The following is an 18,330-nucleotide window of genomic DNA, read 5'->3' as shown; positions in this document are numbered from 1 at the left end:
AAAAATGATAGGCCTATGTACTGTATTGTCATACATGTAAATAAAAGAATGCGTCATGCCATATTTTAAATCCCACCTGTTGCTGTTGTTCCTCGCCTGTATGCTGCAATTTCCTGCCTTGATTTTGAAAGTAGATTGTACCATTTTTCTCCACTTCTTCATTGGATCGAATCACAAGAGGATGGGATGCATTGATTGATTCGGTGATTGACATCCACGTCATCTTCTTTTCCTCTGATGTTATTTTATTTATTTCTTTGATTCCACTAACTGAACAAGAGACAGACATTCGTTGCTTGTCCAGTTTCCTGTTCCCCTTTTTCGCATTCATTTTGTGCTCGTCACGAACAAACCAAAGATTGTCATCTGCTAAGTTTGCATGAGACAACTTGCAAATATAGATTTATTTAAAAAACATATTTTGGGGATAACATAACTCGATTTACCTACCTTTTCAATCGATGTTTTAGTCAGGAAGCTCCTGTTCCGGTAACCGAACGTAAACAAACTAAACTCGGTTCAGTCTGCCATTCAACTCTTCTTATATGTCAGCGCAAGCACCGCCATCGACATAACGTAAGCTATTTATAACCTCGGGGAATTCCCAGATTTCCCTTGGCAACAGCGTTAAGTATTTTCTTAAGATCAAACTCCCATTCTTAGTTAAAAGTTACCCTCAGACCCTTTGTGAATAATTCTTACGAGTTACTTTTAGCTAAGATTTTGTTTTGGTAATCTTAGAGCAAAACTAAGAATTTTCTTAGAATTTTTTTAAATATGGCCCCAGATCCCTATAAGTCATATTTTTACTATTTATTGCCGCTGTAAAATTATAAGTGAAAAATGTATTAGAGCTAGGATATTGTTAGAAGTATAACGAAAATTAACGAATAAGAGAAATTGAGATTTAGTGATGGATAAGCTTGGAAGAGCGGATTATTTTCTGCAGAGGAGGCGTACTGAAAAAAATATCGGTCTTAGCAGAAAGAACGGCAAACATTATAGATTGGAGTAAGTGGAAAGGACAAAGATCCAGCAGAGTCGTGCTCGAAAACGGAACGTTGTTTGGGCAAGCCAAAAACTTGAGCTTGCGTTAAAAGAGAACTCTTAACTATGCAGAAACACAAATGCAAATTAGCTTTTTAGCAACTGGTCACTACATCAGTTTTAGAGTTAGCGTAGAACCAGCCCAAACTTTCCTGAAAGAAGGAAAAACCATAACTTCGTATCCGACCACTTTAACGGTTTTACCGAATACCATAAAGCCAACAGATTTTTTTATGGATCAAAATTAACATTTTAGCATAAATTTTCTATGATTTCTTTGGTTTTGGAAAGGAATGCTTGCCAGGCTTGTTGTCTGCCCTGTTCTATGAGCTTTTTTTTCTCTTGTTCGTCGATGTCATTCGTTTTGCGGACCTTAGTTCGAATCTCTTGTTTCATTCTGTGGTATTCTGCGAGTTCTGCTAACACCAGACGGAACTCTTCCCCATGATCTTGCTATTGGTGAGCACTGTTGATATGTGATCCTCGATTGTGTTCAGCTTGGCTTTGGCTAGAACCCTAATTTTGTCATGCTTCAACCGATGTGACATGAATTTAAGAGCTATTCCCAATAACCCCGATACCCCGGCTGCTATTTCTAACCAGAGAACGACGGGTGGAGCTACGATGGTTGACAGTAAACCGACGCCGGCAGCACCAAGTCCCATGCTGGTTGCTACGAGTGTGGTGTCTATGCCATCGATGGCATTCACTGCGCTATGACACATTTTATGCAATCCTATTCGAACATCACGTTCTTGTTCATGTTGACGTTTGATCTCGCTAATTTGTTGCAAACGAAATCCATCCACGCTTTCAAGTGTTTTGACCACTTCATCCATGGCCGGATATTATCCCATCCTATAAAAGTTTAGAAAATAATATTTAATTGGTTTTCCGTCAACCTTTGATTGATGTACTTAAGACCGATAAAGTTTAGATTTGCGTGTAAATGAACACTGAAGAGATATAGTTCCTCAAATCTACTTACATTAACATGAACCCATCCCATCAAGGCTTGTTAAGGGGATTGATCCCAGTCGTACATAAATACGGCAACGTTGATGTTTATCTTCATGACTCCACTGTATTGTTCACTTTTGGGACTAAGTCCATATCGTTTCCATGGAAACCGGGAAAATTAAAAATGCCAAAAATTTGCAAATAGCAAAAGGAACAACTTTAGGATCTGTTTGATATATCTACCAAGTTTTGTTGAAAAATATTGAACGGTTCTTGAGTTATGCTCCGGAAACGAAAGCAATCCTTACTTTTTGAGACTAAGTCCAAAATGTTTCCATGGAAACCGGGAAAAATAAAAATGACAAAAATCTGCAAATAGCAAAAGGCACCACTCAAGGTTCTGTTTCATATATCTACCAAGTTTTGTTGAAAAATATTGAACGGTTCTTGAGTTATGCTCCGGAAACGAAGCCCACCCCTCACTTTTGGGCCTAAGGCCTAAGTCCGAATCAAAGGCACTACTTAAGTTTCCATGGAAACCTAAACTTCGGTTCTTGAAAAGTAAAAATGCTAAAAATCACACAAAAAATTAATAAATCACAAATATCTGCAAATAGCAAAAGGCACCACTTTGGGATCTGCCTCACATATCTGCCAAGTTTTGCTGAAAGACATTGAGAAGTTTTCGAGTTGTGCTCCGGAAACAAAGCCCACCCCTCACTTTTGGGACTAAGTCCATATCGTTTCCAAGGAAACCGGGAAAAATAAAAATGCCAAAAATCTGCAAATAGCAAAAGGAACAACTTTAGGATCTGTTTGATATATCTACCAAGTTTTGTTGAAAAATATTATACGGTTCTTGAGTTATGCTCCGGAAACGAAAGCAATCCTTACTTTTTGAGACTAAGTCCAAAATGTTTCCATGGAAACCAAGAAAAATAAAAATGACAAAAATCTGCAAATAGCAAAAGGCACCACTCAAGGTTCTGTTTCATATATCTACCAAGTTTTGTTGAAAAATATTGAACGGTTCTTGAGTTATGCTCCGGAAACGAAGCCCACCCCTCACTTTTGGGCCTAAGTCCGAATCGTTTCCATAGAAACCGGGAAAAATAAAAATGCCAAAAATCTCTAAATAGCAAAAGGCACCACTTTAGGATCTGTTTGATATATCTACCAAGTTTTGTTGAAAAATACTAAACGGTTCTTCTTTAAGACTAAGTTCAAAACGTTTCCGGAAACAAAATGAAAATGACAATAATCTGTAAATGTAAAAGGACGGATGGACGGATCTACCAATTTTGGTTAAAAAAATATCGGACAGTCTTTGAGTTATGCTCCGAAACGATGACGAGACGCGACGACTATATCCCACCGCATTACATGCCGGTGGGATGAAAAATAATTTAGTTAGCCAATAATGAACAATCAATCAGTGTATTGGAGGTTAATCCTTTGAAGGAAGGACGTTGTTTTTACGACAGGGTGTATTCAGTATAGATTAGTAAATCTACAAACATAAACACTACCTTTTGACAAATCCGCTGTGCAGGATAAAAGTAATTAATCAATCAGCATGTTCTCGGTTAATCCTTTGATCAATGTTTGTTTTTATAACTCAGCTGATAATTCCTCTTGCTGCACTTCCATGCACATATTACATAACATGTAATACATTTGCCACATCAAACCTTAGTCTATAATGTTGAGTATTTACTCCACACACGAGAAATGCCAAACGGGAACCTTTGTAGGGTAATCTGAATGGTGTTACCACTAATTATAACTGACCATCAAGTGAATGATGAAAAATAACATGTGTAGGTTTATACCACCTAACACGGGTTACTGCAAGGGAGTAGTCATCGCTGTATTGCGTGTAATTTTGATTGCCTGTAAAACACCTTATGGGTCGACACTGTTTGAGGATACGAACGGAACTTCATTGTTGCATAAGAAATACATATAAGTATTTGCTGTGAACATAAGTTAAAAACTGTATATACCTCTTTTTACCAAAGTAAATTTTCAGATTTGTCTAGCAATGGCAAAGTGGGGTTATTTAGTTTACGGATTCAAATACATCAAATGTGTGTTTTTAATATCATCGCATAAATAAACATCATATTTTTACATGACATGATTGAATATCGAGGTAAAAACACAGGAATAGGAGCAAATTGGATCAGTCATTATACCATCCAGGCATAAGAAAATCTGAAAAAGTTTACACTGCTGGGTTACTTTATTACAATCAGACAAGAACTACAGGGGATATTTTCAAATAATGGGCATCCACCCTTCCTAATGTCCCCAATGTGTGAAGCCCATTTCTGGTGTCCCCCGCCGTGATGTTGCTGGAATATTGCTAAAAGCGGCGTAAAACCATACTCAGTCAGTCAGTCAGTCCTAATGTCCCACTGTTTAGGTTGAAGAAATTCTGCCAAGATGGACAGTAGCCCAGTCCCCGTGTCCGTCACGGTTGAGGGAGCAGGTACTGACCTGCCTGCAGCTTGGCTTCGTAATTAGACTGTTGGCAAGAAACACAAGAAGACAAAGTCATCAATATCCCCCGCAATGGCAAAATACTCTTCATTATTATGTCTACGAGTTATGATTATGTCAAATATTTAGGTGTGTATATAGAAAAGTGGAAGGAGAGTATTGAAAGGTTTTGAAAGTTCTGCTCCAGAAAGGAGCACTATCACCAATTTCAGTCTAAGTCAAACTTGTTGCCATGGAAACGCCAAAAATATTTTATTCAGATTTCCAAAACAACCAAAAGGCACAAGTACACCACCAGATCTATCTATGTGCCAAGTTTGGTGAAGAAATAGTGAACGGTTGTAGAGTTCTGCTCCGAAAAATTTCAGTCAACAAATGTGCACGAACGGACGGACCAGAGTCCATTTTTGGTGAAGAAATACCCCCGCAAAAATGTGCGCGTTGCGTCCATTTTAATACCCCCCGCAAAACGCGTTGCGGGGGATAATAAATCACTCTGGATCAGTGCCCCTTTAAGCACTTGTACTGCTGATAAATTTCATCAGTCTTGGATGTTGTATCATATTTTATTTTCTTCAGAAGAGCAGCAATAAGTAAAATGTCCTTTTCTTTTGTTTATTTTTTCATGTCTAAGACCAAAAACTATAACCTGAAGTTTATGTCAGATATTAAAGGGGCTTGTGCGTGTGTGCGTACATGCGTGCGTGTGTCATTTGTACTAAAATCCCACGTAAACTGCAAAGTACTGATTACATCAAATATTATGCTAAAAGATTTCCTCTATGTCAATGACCTTCATTTCCCTTGCCTGAAGGTCAATGCTTTGTAACAGGGGTGGATGAATAAAATGTCTAAAAAAACCCCATAACATCATCACTCCACTCATTACTTGTGATGTAAGATTTCGCATACGTCCTACGACCCCATTCTTTCTGCAGTTTGCTGGCTTCTACTAGGGGCATATTGTGAATGATGGGAATGCCCAAACTGTGATTCAGTCCCGGCAAATGCCAATCCATATTCAGATTTATTTGAAATTCGTCAGAAATACGTTCGTAAACACGCCGATCGTACGGATTGTTCGTCGCATCCCATGCCTTGTACTGCGGAAGTGGTGCACTGATTTCTATCAGGATGTGTCTGATCTGGTAGTTAACGTGAAATGAGAAAACAGACTGACTTAATTCATCGCAATGAGAGTCGGTCAAGGTCACGCCACTCCCTGTTGTCGCGCACCACACAGTGAAGTTGAATTGATTTTGCCAAAATTGCATCAGGTTCGAAAACCAAGCGTGTACCATTTTCACATTAGTTAGCTATAATTTTTAAACACATGGATAAACTGAGTTTGGAAATAGGAACCACCTGCATCGACCACGATCCTCGGTTGCGTGAGATCGGCAGCACTTACAGTATTACTTTTAGGATAAAACACCCCCGGAGTGAAAGTATAATGCAGAACCTTTATACATTCAACATGTTCGTTACGCTCACAGGAATACTGAATGGTGAATCCATTCAACTGCTTCGCGCTGTTGATAACACTTCAGGACAACTCGAAGTAGTTCTTTGCGATCTCACGTATTACCCACGATGGACTAACATCAGTAACAATAGGAACAACACGCTATTTATCAATAAGAAACGTCACATTTTATCTGATGGTTATTATACAGTTTGTTCGGTGAACGACGAAATTTTTAAACCTCAAGGACCCTGCCTCAAACTGAACGAGTCGGATGGAACGCTGACATTAACCAGTGGTGAAAAATCTGTAAGACTTGCCAAGGCCTTAGCGAGAACACTCAGGTTACAGTCGAATGAATTACAACCCCAAACCTCGGCTCGAAATTACCTAATATCGTTCCCTATTGAGATCTGTGCATTCATCTCGATCAGATAAGCATGACGGATAATATTCAAGGCGAACGTCCTTTGACTCTATTGAGAGCTATTGCGATAAAGATGAAACATACAACAGCGGTAGAACCGAATCTTTCCCGTTATTACAGTATAAAAAGTCAATGCAGGGTATGATCCTGGAACTCAAAGTGTCCGTTTTAGATATAAAGCACCAACCTGTATCTAATCGTAACAGTACAAATTAAAAAACAATGAACGCTTCAGGACCTGGAACGCATCGTATTAGAAAATGCACTACCATAGCGCTCTCCGATCTCGGGAACATGCGAGGATTCGACGAACCCGGTTTCGAAGGTAAGTTATACGCCTTAGAATTAAAAAACGTTTACAAGCAAAAAGAAGTGACAGCCTCTGGCGGCAGTGGTGGTAACCTAGGAGATTTAAAAGATGTGGAGATCGGGGGACTCATAAACAAAGACTCAATACAATCTCGTCCGTAACAACAACGATAACTGGGTAATGGTCACAGCATTCGATGGTGGTTTAGGTGATTTAAATGATGTCGAGACCCATGGTATCTCCAAAAACAGCTTGTATCATTTCATCCATACCGATGATAACAAATGGACGATGATCTCAGCCTAAATCGACTGGTTGCTTAATATCAACATCATTTCTCCATACGTGTTTACGGAGAATAAGGATCATTACGTCACGAAAGTCATCAATAATGGGAATGTGCTGGGAGCTTACATTCCCTCACAAAGAAGGAGTGTACTCATGAGCGTCATCCCGAGAAAACCAAGTCACATGCTGTCGAGTAAACCGTCCCTCCGAGATACGAGTTTACAGTTGGTGACTGAATTCGAAGACGCGTTGTCTGTATTACAAGGGATTCCAGCCAATACGACACTATATATCAAAGTCTTTCTCGGAGAGCCATCACTCGATAACCCCAATGTTGAAATCATGATGGGAGACAAACTCCATTGGGCTCAAAAACATCAACATGACGCGCGAGTTTTACAGACAGACAGACACAAGGACTTACGCGAGCCTCGAGTGGGTCATCGTGACCTTGGAGAAAAATATTATGCTCACCAAAATTTTCTTATCCACGAATATCCATCTCATCACATTAAAGTTTACGCACAAGACATTATCTGAAATCAATTGAAGACTAATTCGTAAACTAGTATCATTATGGTTGAAGCTCCTGGTCACAGAATGCAACACTCGAGAAGATGTGCTACCATCTCGATCTCCGATCTCAGGGACATGCAAGTTTTCGATAAACCCGGTACAAAAAACACATTATACACCTTGCAGTAACAAAACAATGTTTACAAACAAAAAGAAGTTATACTCGAATCTCAAGTTAACTGGTTAATCAATATTAACCTTACCTACCCATATAAAATTATTGTGATAAATAATGATGTGTATGTAACCGAAATAAGGTTCCATAAGTGATACCATTCAAAATCTACAGAAAAAATGCTTTAAATTTGTTTGGAACGGAAAACCTGACAAGATCAAGCGAAACACGATTATTCAATAGTACAAAGATAAATGTACCTTTAATTCTTGAAACAATACAGGCTCAAAAACTCTCATGACTGCACAGAACATTAGTTAAACATTCTAATATATCTATACCTATATATTCTTACCTATGAGGAGTTTATTTCCCTATACAATATTAAGACACATTTTTTAGAATATAGTGGTATCATCAACTCCATCAAATCACTTACTTTCGAAAAAACTAACTCTGTGTAAAGTAGAGGAGCCCTTTATTCCAAATAATGTACATATTCTTTACAAAGAACGTAAAGGAGGCAAGATTTTCTACTCTGTCTTGTTAAAGAAACAGACATTAAAAGAAATGTTAAACAGCCAGCTTAAATGGGGAAGGGATATCAACGTAGATATATCAGAACAACTGGAAAGTTTTTAATTATATACCTTTAAGAACAACTTGTAATACACAATTCAGATGGTTTCAATATAAAATTGTCCAAAGAATCATTACAACAAACAAAGATTTATTTAACTATAAACTGACACAATCTGCTTCTTGTACATTTTGTAATGTTACAATCAAATCAATTATCCACATATTTTGTGAGTGTGTGCGTGGCAACAACTGAAAGCCTGGATTGAACAAGATACAGGCACAAGATTAATTCTGGATGCAAAACATATCTTTGGATATAAAGAAAAACGAAATGATGTATTAAACCCAATTATCATCGCAACAAAATACTATATATATATGCAAAAGATGTTCTAATTTGCATCTGCAGTTTGTTGGATTACAGAATTACCTACACACCCAGTATGAAATTGACAAATGTCCTGCCTTTTCGCATAGTACTGTAACTATGGTAAATTCTTTACCTTTTGGTCATCTTGTCATAACATCTTCACATAAATTACAATATCAATGTATTCTTCTAGCCTACGGATTATGTACCACAAATGCAACAATTATGTACCCATCAAAAAGAAATAAAGCCAAGAAAAAAAAATTAGTGGACTTCTACTTGTTTTTTTTCGTCCTATATCAAAGACAATATTTGTAACAAAAATACCAGGTAAAAGTGGCCACGCATCCGGAAACTGGATATAACCAGTTAAGTTTACAATTTAGTGAATTGTATGGTTTCGAAGGTGCGTAGGTCAGGACTATACAAGGCTCTACACTCATTGTTGAACTCTTGCTTGGAAATTGCCCTGTAGTAGATATTAAACTTCTAGATGGGTTAAAAATACGTTGGTGCGATACACAACATCAACGTTGCCGTATTTATGTAAATCCAGGAAGAAATACTGTTACAAAACTCGAAGGGGGTCACTTTTATTGAAGAGTCTGTCATTTCACTCACAAATATCTATTTATCCGACATATAAACCTAATCGACTAAAGGTATACTGATACAAGATGTCGGAAAACCATTTGAATAATACCATAGAGCCGTTAATGCCATTGACGACACAGTGCTAGTAGCAATCAGCATGGGGCTTGGTGTGGCTGGCGCGTCAGCTTCTTATCCACTATCATTGCCGCACCCGTCATACTCAGCAAGGAAATAGCATCTGGAGTCTCGGGGTTAATGGGATTAGCTCATAAATATATTTCACGTTGATTGCATACGAAGACATTGAAACACGTTCGTATTCGCGTTCTGCCCGAAGCAAAGTTACATATTCTACCCATCAAAAGTTTAGACTCAATTAAGGAACTCACTATATGTAAAGTATATGTATGTGGTTACGTCGAAAATGAATATGTCCACTAAATTGGAGGAACCAACTGCAAACCTTATGCAGATGAATTGCACAAGGATCATGCACCAAATTGCTGAAAAGCATGTGCAAATATCGTGCATGTGAACAGCTGCAGTTTGGTGTGAAGTTTTGTTAAGAATTCACCAATTTTCACTGAGTTTCATCATTTATTGAACTCATGACAATAATCTTTTCAACGTTACGAATTTGTTTTACAATACATCAGTTCATGTTTAAACAATACCCTTAATCTGTATAGAATATTTTGCAAATTCTAGTTTAGATCAGTTGATTGAGGTAAGTGGCTATGTTTACACTAGTGAGTCTAAACTTTTGATGGGGAGTAAAGCATCGAGGATCATATCTCGATGGCGCTATCTGATAGTAAGATAACCGAAGAAGAGTTTCGTTTAGCGATGTCGGAACTCACCGTACTTGTTGATTCGAACAAAGTCTCATAAAGCCAATGGCATTATCAAAAAAGAGAAAAATAAATTCATAGAACTGGGGAGGGAACAAGCCTGTCAAGCATTCCTTACCAAAACCAAAGAAATCATAGGAGATTCACAATAAACTGTTTCCTCGGTGTCAGTGTGGATTCATAATTAAAAATTTCTTTTTCGTCCCGGGACATCAAACTATGTCCCCCTCAACAACCGCCGTTTGTAAGGGGCCCGCTGAAGCTTAATTAGCCATAAATAACGCCATAAGCTGACCTGATGCTGAATCTCCATTGTGTATACTACTGCAATACATATTTTCACGCCTCTCGATACTTCCGCATTCAGGTTAGTTTGACATTAAGTATCACTCCGCGAGTGGGTGATAATGTAACTGACCTATATCATACATTCCTCTGCATGCCATCATGAATCAAGTCTCACTTTCACCACTTACCATAGACAAAATAATGCGAAAACAGTTTGTTATCTGATCTTCGGACATTATGCATATTCCACTGGAACTCATGTGACCTTTCCGCTCGTGAAGTCATATGTGATTAGCGTCAGCCATATTGCCAAAGAACAAGCACTACAGTAATACAAATCGTGTTGTTTCTGTCGTTTTTGTAAATGGTACGATGGTGTATTCCGTTGCCTGGGGATGCACGGAATCATCGGACAATGAAAAGAGCCACCATTTCTTCCATTTTCCAAGTAAAGAGACAGATTTAGGCAGGAGAAATGCTCTGATCATTTAAAGTCGGACACATATGAAAGAGACATGCACACATGGGGTATGAAAATCCCAAAGCTAGGCTGAAGAAGGAAGAAGTACCCATGAGATTCATTTATACTTTGTCATTCCCTGTTACAACTTACTGTAATTGGTATTTTTAACATGAATTAGATCAAGTCTGATTGCCATTGCCAGTCGAATTGCCCCCACTACAAATTGCCCCAGCAAATTTGGTCAAATTGCCCCAGAGTTTTGGTCAAATTGCCTCAATTTAATTAAAAGGACCAAATATAGGACATGAATGCATTGTATATACATTGTTATGAGTTTACAAATTGAACATTTATCAGAATTATTACTTCCTAATAACTTCTATATGAAGAACATAATATCAAAGTTGACAAAAACTATGCATTTACGGCATATATAAATTAGAATGAATAACCAAATTTGCTGGGGCATTTTGTGGCTTGCCCATGACTGGTACCCATGAGATATATATTATCAAAATCAGTAAGAGATTTCACATGAGCTTTCAAAATGTTTCGTAATAATGTTCTTTTCGGTTTGGAGCCCTAAATGCAGCAGTCTACCCTAAACATTGCCAAATACAACGGCAAATCATGAAGTACTTGTTGCTTTCATTGTTTTCCATTTTGTCCAATTACGTACGCCGGCATCAGACTCGCTATTTGACAGTAGTGTGTGCCATGAAAGTTGTTCTGTATACTCACTGGCTGACAAAATGTCATTCAAAGGCTATGACCGAGTACCTTAACTATTTCCATAACCAAAAACTGGGGAAACATACATTGTCCTGGCTAGTATTTTATAATTCACTGGTTTTCAGGGAATAACTTATCTGCGTCGCGAATATTATCTCTGCTCAACCAGGCTAGGATCGTTTATGGAGACTTGATACGATATTAATGAGAACTAGGATCCTATTTTTTTTCAACAAATAATTCCAGTGTAATTTTTGTAGCAGATAATTTTTATTCCCCCTCGTCTGAAGCATAATTGTTTTGTTTTTAAATCCCAGACACCTTGCAGTCACCCATTTGACACAAAAGGAACTGCAATCACATTTGATAAAAAAAAGAGAAAATTCTTAGGGTCTGGTCATGTATGTAGAGGGGTGGGTTTGCTGGTTGTAACTGTATCACATTTTGCTGACAAATAGTATTCTTATTAAATGATATGGTCCATTTTTAAATTTATTTTGACCTCAAGCGGTGCCTCCGTTTTGCTTGATTCTTCTTCTTCGTCTTCACTGGAAGATTGTCTTGCAAGATGTAAAATCAGATCGTATATTGATACAGTCTAACATCCATTTCAGAAATGACATCAGGAACATCTTTTACTGCTTCAGAATCCATAGACACTGTTAAGTTGTGAGGTAAAATCCAAAAGGAAGCCATCAGCAACAGGCACATATGATGTCATGTCACGTGATACCCCCTCTTCTCATTAACTGCCGGGTGTTTCCGTAATACGCAGATATACGAGTGCGTTTTTATGTTTTTATTGCTATTTTACAAACTTTTTGTTCAATTTTAATCACGGAAGGTGACTTTTAGAATATCCTTTAACCCTATCAAAAGTTTTCGTATTCTCCTTTAATGTCATTTACTTGCAACAGTGGCTGGAGCATTATCATTTAATCAACCCATTAGCAGCTCAATTACTGAAACAGGGTTTTTGTCAGGGTTTTAGTTTAAACTATTCAGGGCCACAGGTCACTAGGGATGCGGTCAACCTTAAATCTGCTAATGAGCAGCCACTACTGGTGGAACAAAATCTACAAAAAGAAATTCAGTTGTTTTGCATAGCAGGCCCATTCTTCAAAAGACCAGTGGACTCACTCTTAGTTTCCCCAATTGGCTTGGTGCGTAAGAAATGGGATTCACCAGCTGCCTTCCGCCTCATCCACCACTTATCATACCCTGAAGGATCACCGGTTAATGACTATATACCGCAGGAACCATGCACAGTGCAGTAGACCAGTTTTGATCAGGTGGTAGCTATGATACAAAACCTCGGCACTGGTGCATACATAGAGAATACTACACGAGGTCTCATTACATACGAATTATATGAAACGAGTATCCTTCCTATGGTATCTGACCTAGCAAAAGCGAGGTCAGAAACCATAGGAAAGTCACGAGTTTCGTATAATTCGAATGTTATGAGACCGAGTGTGGTATTTTATTTATTACCCATGTCATATTTTTGTTATTGTTAAGGTTTCAAACCGAAACCGGTTTCATAAAGAGGTTGCGGAAGAATGTTGTTCTGTAGTACACTTTTGCATGACATCACACTGTAATGACGTCACTACGCCTTGCTCGTCTGCCCCTTGGTAACCGACGTCACGATGCATGTCAGTTGTCATCGCCTCGTAGAGCCTCCTTACATTAAACTACTCCGTAGCACCCCATTTCTTGGTTTGCAGTTGCTTCACTCGGCTAACCTCACTGGTGGAAACTTTGCATGTATGTTTTACAACGCATATAATGCCTCAGTTTGACTCACAATTAAACAGCTATATGGCAACGTTCACAATGTTTACATTCCCACAATGCATATAAGTTGTAGAATGAATGAATTCACGTGTTTGTTCACTCTCCTACCCAGAGTTCCATGCGGCAAGCCAGCATAGTATCTCTGCCACAGGCCAGAAAAATGTGACGATTCGTCACATCTTGCAATGTCCATTCAATATAATGTACAGATTTATTTCACTCTTTTATTTTTGACGAGTCTACACATCTAACTAAACTTCTTTAATAGAATGGTTTAGTTTCACTGAGAAAATATCCAAACACATGTAACACTATTTCGATTTGCGTAGCGATCCTTTGTTTACATAGGTTGTACGGCTCCACGCGCTGTCATCGAAGCCGGCGGAGAGCAAACGATGCAGCCAGTTTGATATCTAAATATGTACCGTCATAGACCTAACTGTCGCAGTTGTGGAAGAATATATATGTAACAATGTAAAACATTATGAAGAGAGCGCCAAAAGCTTTCGTGAGTCCAGTCTCTTCTTATTATGAATATGCGCGTTTGATTACAAACAAGAGAAAAGTCCGGTCACGTGATATGCAAATTAGCCTGTGGCAGTGATGTTATGTCATCGCTGTGCCGGAGTGTGGTGTTTGTTATGAATGAAAAAGTAGTTCCGTCACAAGGTGACCTCAATGAGTAATCATCGGTAATCCAATCAAATCACTAGAATCTCAGGTCAAGTCGTTACGACACAGGTCAACGTAATACGACACTCGTGTAACGTACGAGATTAGTATGCAACTACCCATACGTTGACCACGTGGGTAATAATGGTGTCGCTCATTGAGTTTCGATACAGTTGTCGTCATCGGAAGATTGTTTTGATATGTTTGGGTGCATCCGAGTGCTTGAATGTGACATTGCTGAGGCTACGTTCACTGTCGAGGGGGACTACTCTTCTTTGCCACAGCAGTTCTACCTGAGCCCAAAACTGTTGCTTAGGATGTCATTTATGTTACGGTGTTAAAGTATCAATGTTGTACAATTTGTATGTTCAAAGGGAACTGCGCTGGCGATATTCACATAATTGTTCACACAGGTATCACTGATTGCCCAAACCATTTATAGTTCATGACAAAAATCTAGAGTTGCAGCAAACAATAAAGGGAATTAGAAGAAAGAAAAAACAGATTTGTGTTGTTTTATATATTGCAACCAACTTTTCAATATTACAAACAAGTTTAAAACACCTCACTTTTCCTATGCTGATGATTTTGAACTGATGAATAAATTCATGACTGATTCTGTATCCACTACTTTGCAACAAATGTGTGTGTGTGTGTGTGTGTGTGTGTGTGTGTTTTGTAGTAGTACTTACATTGTTCTCACAGTACATAGCACAAGAGGTACAAACTCTAAAACGAAGTCATGCCCCTTTTGCAATAACACTACTCACAAACTGTTTATAGAAGTCCATGTTTTGATCATCAAGTCTCCGCTTTGCTAGACCAAGCTCTTCCTCTTTCTTTTCCTTTTCCTCCCTTATCTCATCTGAAATACATACATCATTGTTACCTAACTAAGTAAACTAACGTGCAAAAGAAACTTGGCAACTAAAAAAATTCAATTGTTGAAAGAGATACTTTGACCTACTATACTATACTGTACTGTACTATGTCTTTTGAAAAAGCACGTTATTGGCGTGCTTAGAAATTGCACATGTACAAACTGTATAAAAACTGTTCCATTCACATGTCAAAGATGCAGTATTAAAAAAACACACAAAAGATTTGGTTGGTTTCTTGTTTAACGCTGCACTCAGCAATATTCCAGCTATATGGCAGCGGTCTGTAAATAATCGAGTCTGGATCATATCAATCCAGTGATCAACAGCATGAACATCAATCTACGCAATTGGGATATGATGACATGAGTCGATCCTGTTTAGGCGTCGTTTACAACAAGCATGGGTTGCTGAAGACTAATTCTAACCCCTAAAAATAAATTCTATTGCACAAAACAACCTTTACTAAGGTTGAACTTAGTGACAAGGCCTTAACAAAAGGTTACATCCATTGCACAAAGCTACCTTTGGTCAACCTTAACTCTGCAAGGATACTTAGCCCAACCTTTAACTAAGGTTGAAATCTTCAGGGCAGGAGACTCAATTGAAAGCGAGTCCGGTACTTCCGTATCGAAGGGAAACATCGTCTGCTACCACATTTATGCTTGAAATCGGGACATTTCTACAAGGGACTGTTTTTTAATCACTAAAGGTAAGTAAATAGCAGTAACTGACAGATAAATTGACAGTTTTATGAAAATTCGTTTTCTTCAGACTTATAAACCATTTTCTTCATTATTCATAATTGGATTTAATATGAATATGAATGCTGTCCTTAATCTGACTGGCAGAAACAAGTTACAGAAGAAAAACATCTAAACACATTTCTCTTTTCTAAAGAAAATGTTAAACATATATCAAAATGAAACACACGTTACAGTAGCTCGTAAAATCTCTCATGGTTTTATAATTGATATCAATAGCTTGTCAAAAGATAATTTATAAGAAGTTCCAAAAAATACCTGACTCCTAAGTTCATCTGTGTATTTCATTGCACAACACAGTGAAACATTGCTGAAATCTTCTGTAATCAATAGTTGTTTGGTTGTCGCCCAAATGGTAAATGTACTTAGTATGTATGTTTCACTAAGTGTGCAGCTTTCCTATGTCCCTCTCAAGCTTTTTCGTGTTAACCAGAGTGCCATTGTACAAAACAACCTTAGCGCTAAGATTATCTTATCTCCTTAAGTGATAACCTTAGGCTTTAGCTAAAGTTGACGGCCTGTTGCACAAATCAATCTTACACTAAGGTAGCCTTAGTTAAAGGTCACATGCAACGTAAAACACAACTTTGCAGAGTCTGATACCTTTCAGTATGGACTTACAGATACAAATCATCAAAAATACAAATTCAACTTATAAAGTTGAAAAATAACGCGATGAAAAACCCCCAGCGAAATCGGAGTTCAAACGATTCACTAAATTCACCCCAGCGCTTGGGGTGAAAAGTGGTTTCAAAAACTGTGCTGCGCTGCGCTGGGCTGCGCTCATAGCACATGCGCAGTGAAATAGGTTTGCACAGCTTGGAAGCGGGACGTCCAGATTATAAGGTCGGGAGCAGGAGTAGTCTAATCAAAACAAATAGTAAATAATCTACTCATTACATAAAAGAACCTTGTTAGGATCTAGATCTTCTCAGCTACTGTGTCAACCAGTGAGGCATTCGACATTTCAAGACGGAAAACCTTTGCTGGCGGTGAATACTCGGTGAAAGCTTTGATGTGTGCTATTTTTCTAATGTTTTGTTGATATTTCACAGGCGCGAGCTGTTTATATGTTATGACAGTAGATTACCGATTTAACTGTTTATATACTTTCATTTGTCTATTTCACCACACTTTCTTCTTAACGAGTCACTTTCTCAGTTCGATACTTAAAAGCAATGTCATTATTTAGCGTTGACAGAATTTCTAACTGTGATATAGATATGTCGTTGTCACAGACAAAACTCACTGTCTGTTTTATTGACACCTAGGTGTCTGCCTGCCTGTCTGCTAGCTAATGACAATATTCAATACACAACTTCGATCACTGACCACATGCAATTTGAACTTAACACCTATCAGGTTATACACCATAAACAAAATGCATTGATTTATGGCCGAGTTCGGTCTCTGTCACATTATGTAATTACACAGACAGGCAGGTGTGATACTTGTACACATGACATGTTATGATGTCTGTTGATTGCAAAATGTTATACACAAAAAATGAGCATGTATTTACAAAACCCAACATCACACACAATGAGCCATGAGGGCATCGGGCAAATGAACCAGCCATTACACTTCAGTCTCTGAATATATATAATTTGGATGCACACCCACCCCAGAGATTCAGAGACTAAGAACATAAAGGCATATTTATTGGCCCTCCTGTTAAGCCCTGTCCTATCTCCATGCTGTCATCACCTCATGTGGGCGGTCAAGTGCCCCTACTGCCTAACATTTTACTGTTGGGAAACATGCAGCCCACAATGTCACTTGGACACTAGATGACCAAGGTGCAAGATCTGTGTGGAACACCAACAAAATTATTTATGAATTTGAACTTATCTCCAAATTCAAAAGTTTCCATTTGTATAATATGCTAAAAAGGATATAGATAACCACCTGTTTTTAAACAAACTGTTCAATGGAAGTGAAAAGGCCAGCGCCTGTCTTACGCTTTGAAGATGTTCTGGGTATTTCTAGATACTAGATTATCCTCACTAGATTTCACCTTGCATGTGTCACATCACTTAAGGTAAACAGATTTAATTCGAGATGCTGTGCCTTTTGAATTTGGTTCTTCACAAGAAGGCTTAACTAACAGGGTCGGGTGGTCAGACTTGCTGACTTGGTTGACACATGCCGGCCAGCCATGATAGTTAGATATGTTTACTTTGTAACCCGACCCCCAAAGTGAGTTAGTTTTCTGACTCGATTCGGTATCCCGGGTGCTTCATTTCAACGGAAGTAAACCCAAGTACAAAATACTGCACTTTTGATTTGTGATTGTACGCTTATAATTGCGGGTGGGTGTGCACTCAACCCGACGTTAGTGTGGCTAAAGCTAAAAATAATTTTATCATTGCTACATTCTGGTTGATGTGTGAGGAAACTAGTAGAACCATTATTTGGTGTATGTTTTGAAATGTAAAAATCAGATAATAACTTGGAGGATTAATTGTTTGTTTGGAGGGTATCATTAAAAAATAACATATTAGTGACCACTGACAGCTGTTTTTCATCAAACCACCAGTGCTAATTCTGAAACGTCCCTCCGATAAACTTAGAATCGCTTGGGATAATTTGGAAAATACACGAACATGAATACCGAAGTGAGGTTTCCGAGAAAATTGGATA

At 38.2% G+C, this 18,330-nt stretch overlaps 1 protein-coding gene across 3 annotated transcripts in view; it reads right to left on the bottom strand.

Annotated features, from left to right (window-relative positions):
- Positions 1 to 18,330, bottom strand: part of LOC124260762 — a 279,431-nt gene that overhangs the window by 132,265 nt on the left and 128,836 nt on the right. For all 3 annotated transcript variants that reach the window (XM_046695080.1, XM_046695079.1, XM_046695077.1), the window contains one exon: positions 14,816 to 14,910. In XM_046695080.1, the coding sequence (XP_046551036.1) occupies positions 14,816 to 14,910 (95 nt within the window). The remainder of the gene's footprint in view (positions 1 to 14,815; positions 14,911 to 18,330) is intronic.

The sequence above is a fragment of the Haliotis rubra genome, unplaced genomic scaffold, assembly GCF_003918875.1.
Source record: "Haliotis rubra isolate DU_JTF1 unplaced genomic scaffold, ASM391887v1 Scf774, whole genome shotgun sequence".
NCBI lineage: Eukaryota > Metazoa > Mollusca > Gastropoda > Lepetellida > Haliotidae > Haliotis > Haliotis rubra.
Note: the sequence above shows the minus strand (reverse complement) of the source record. Positions and strands in the feature narration are given on the sequence as shown.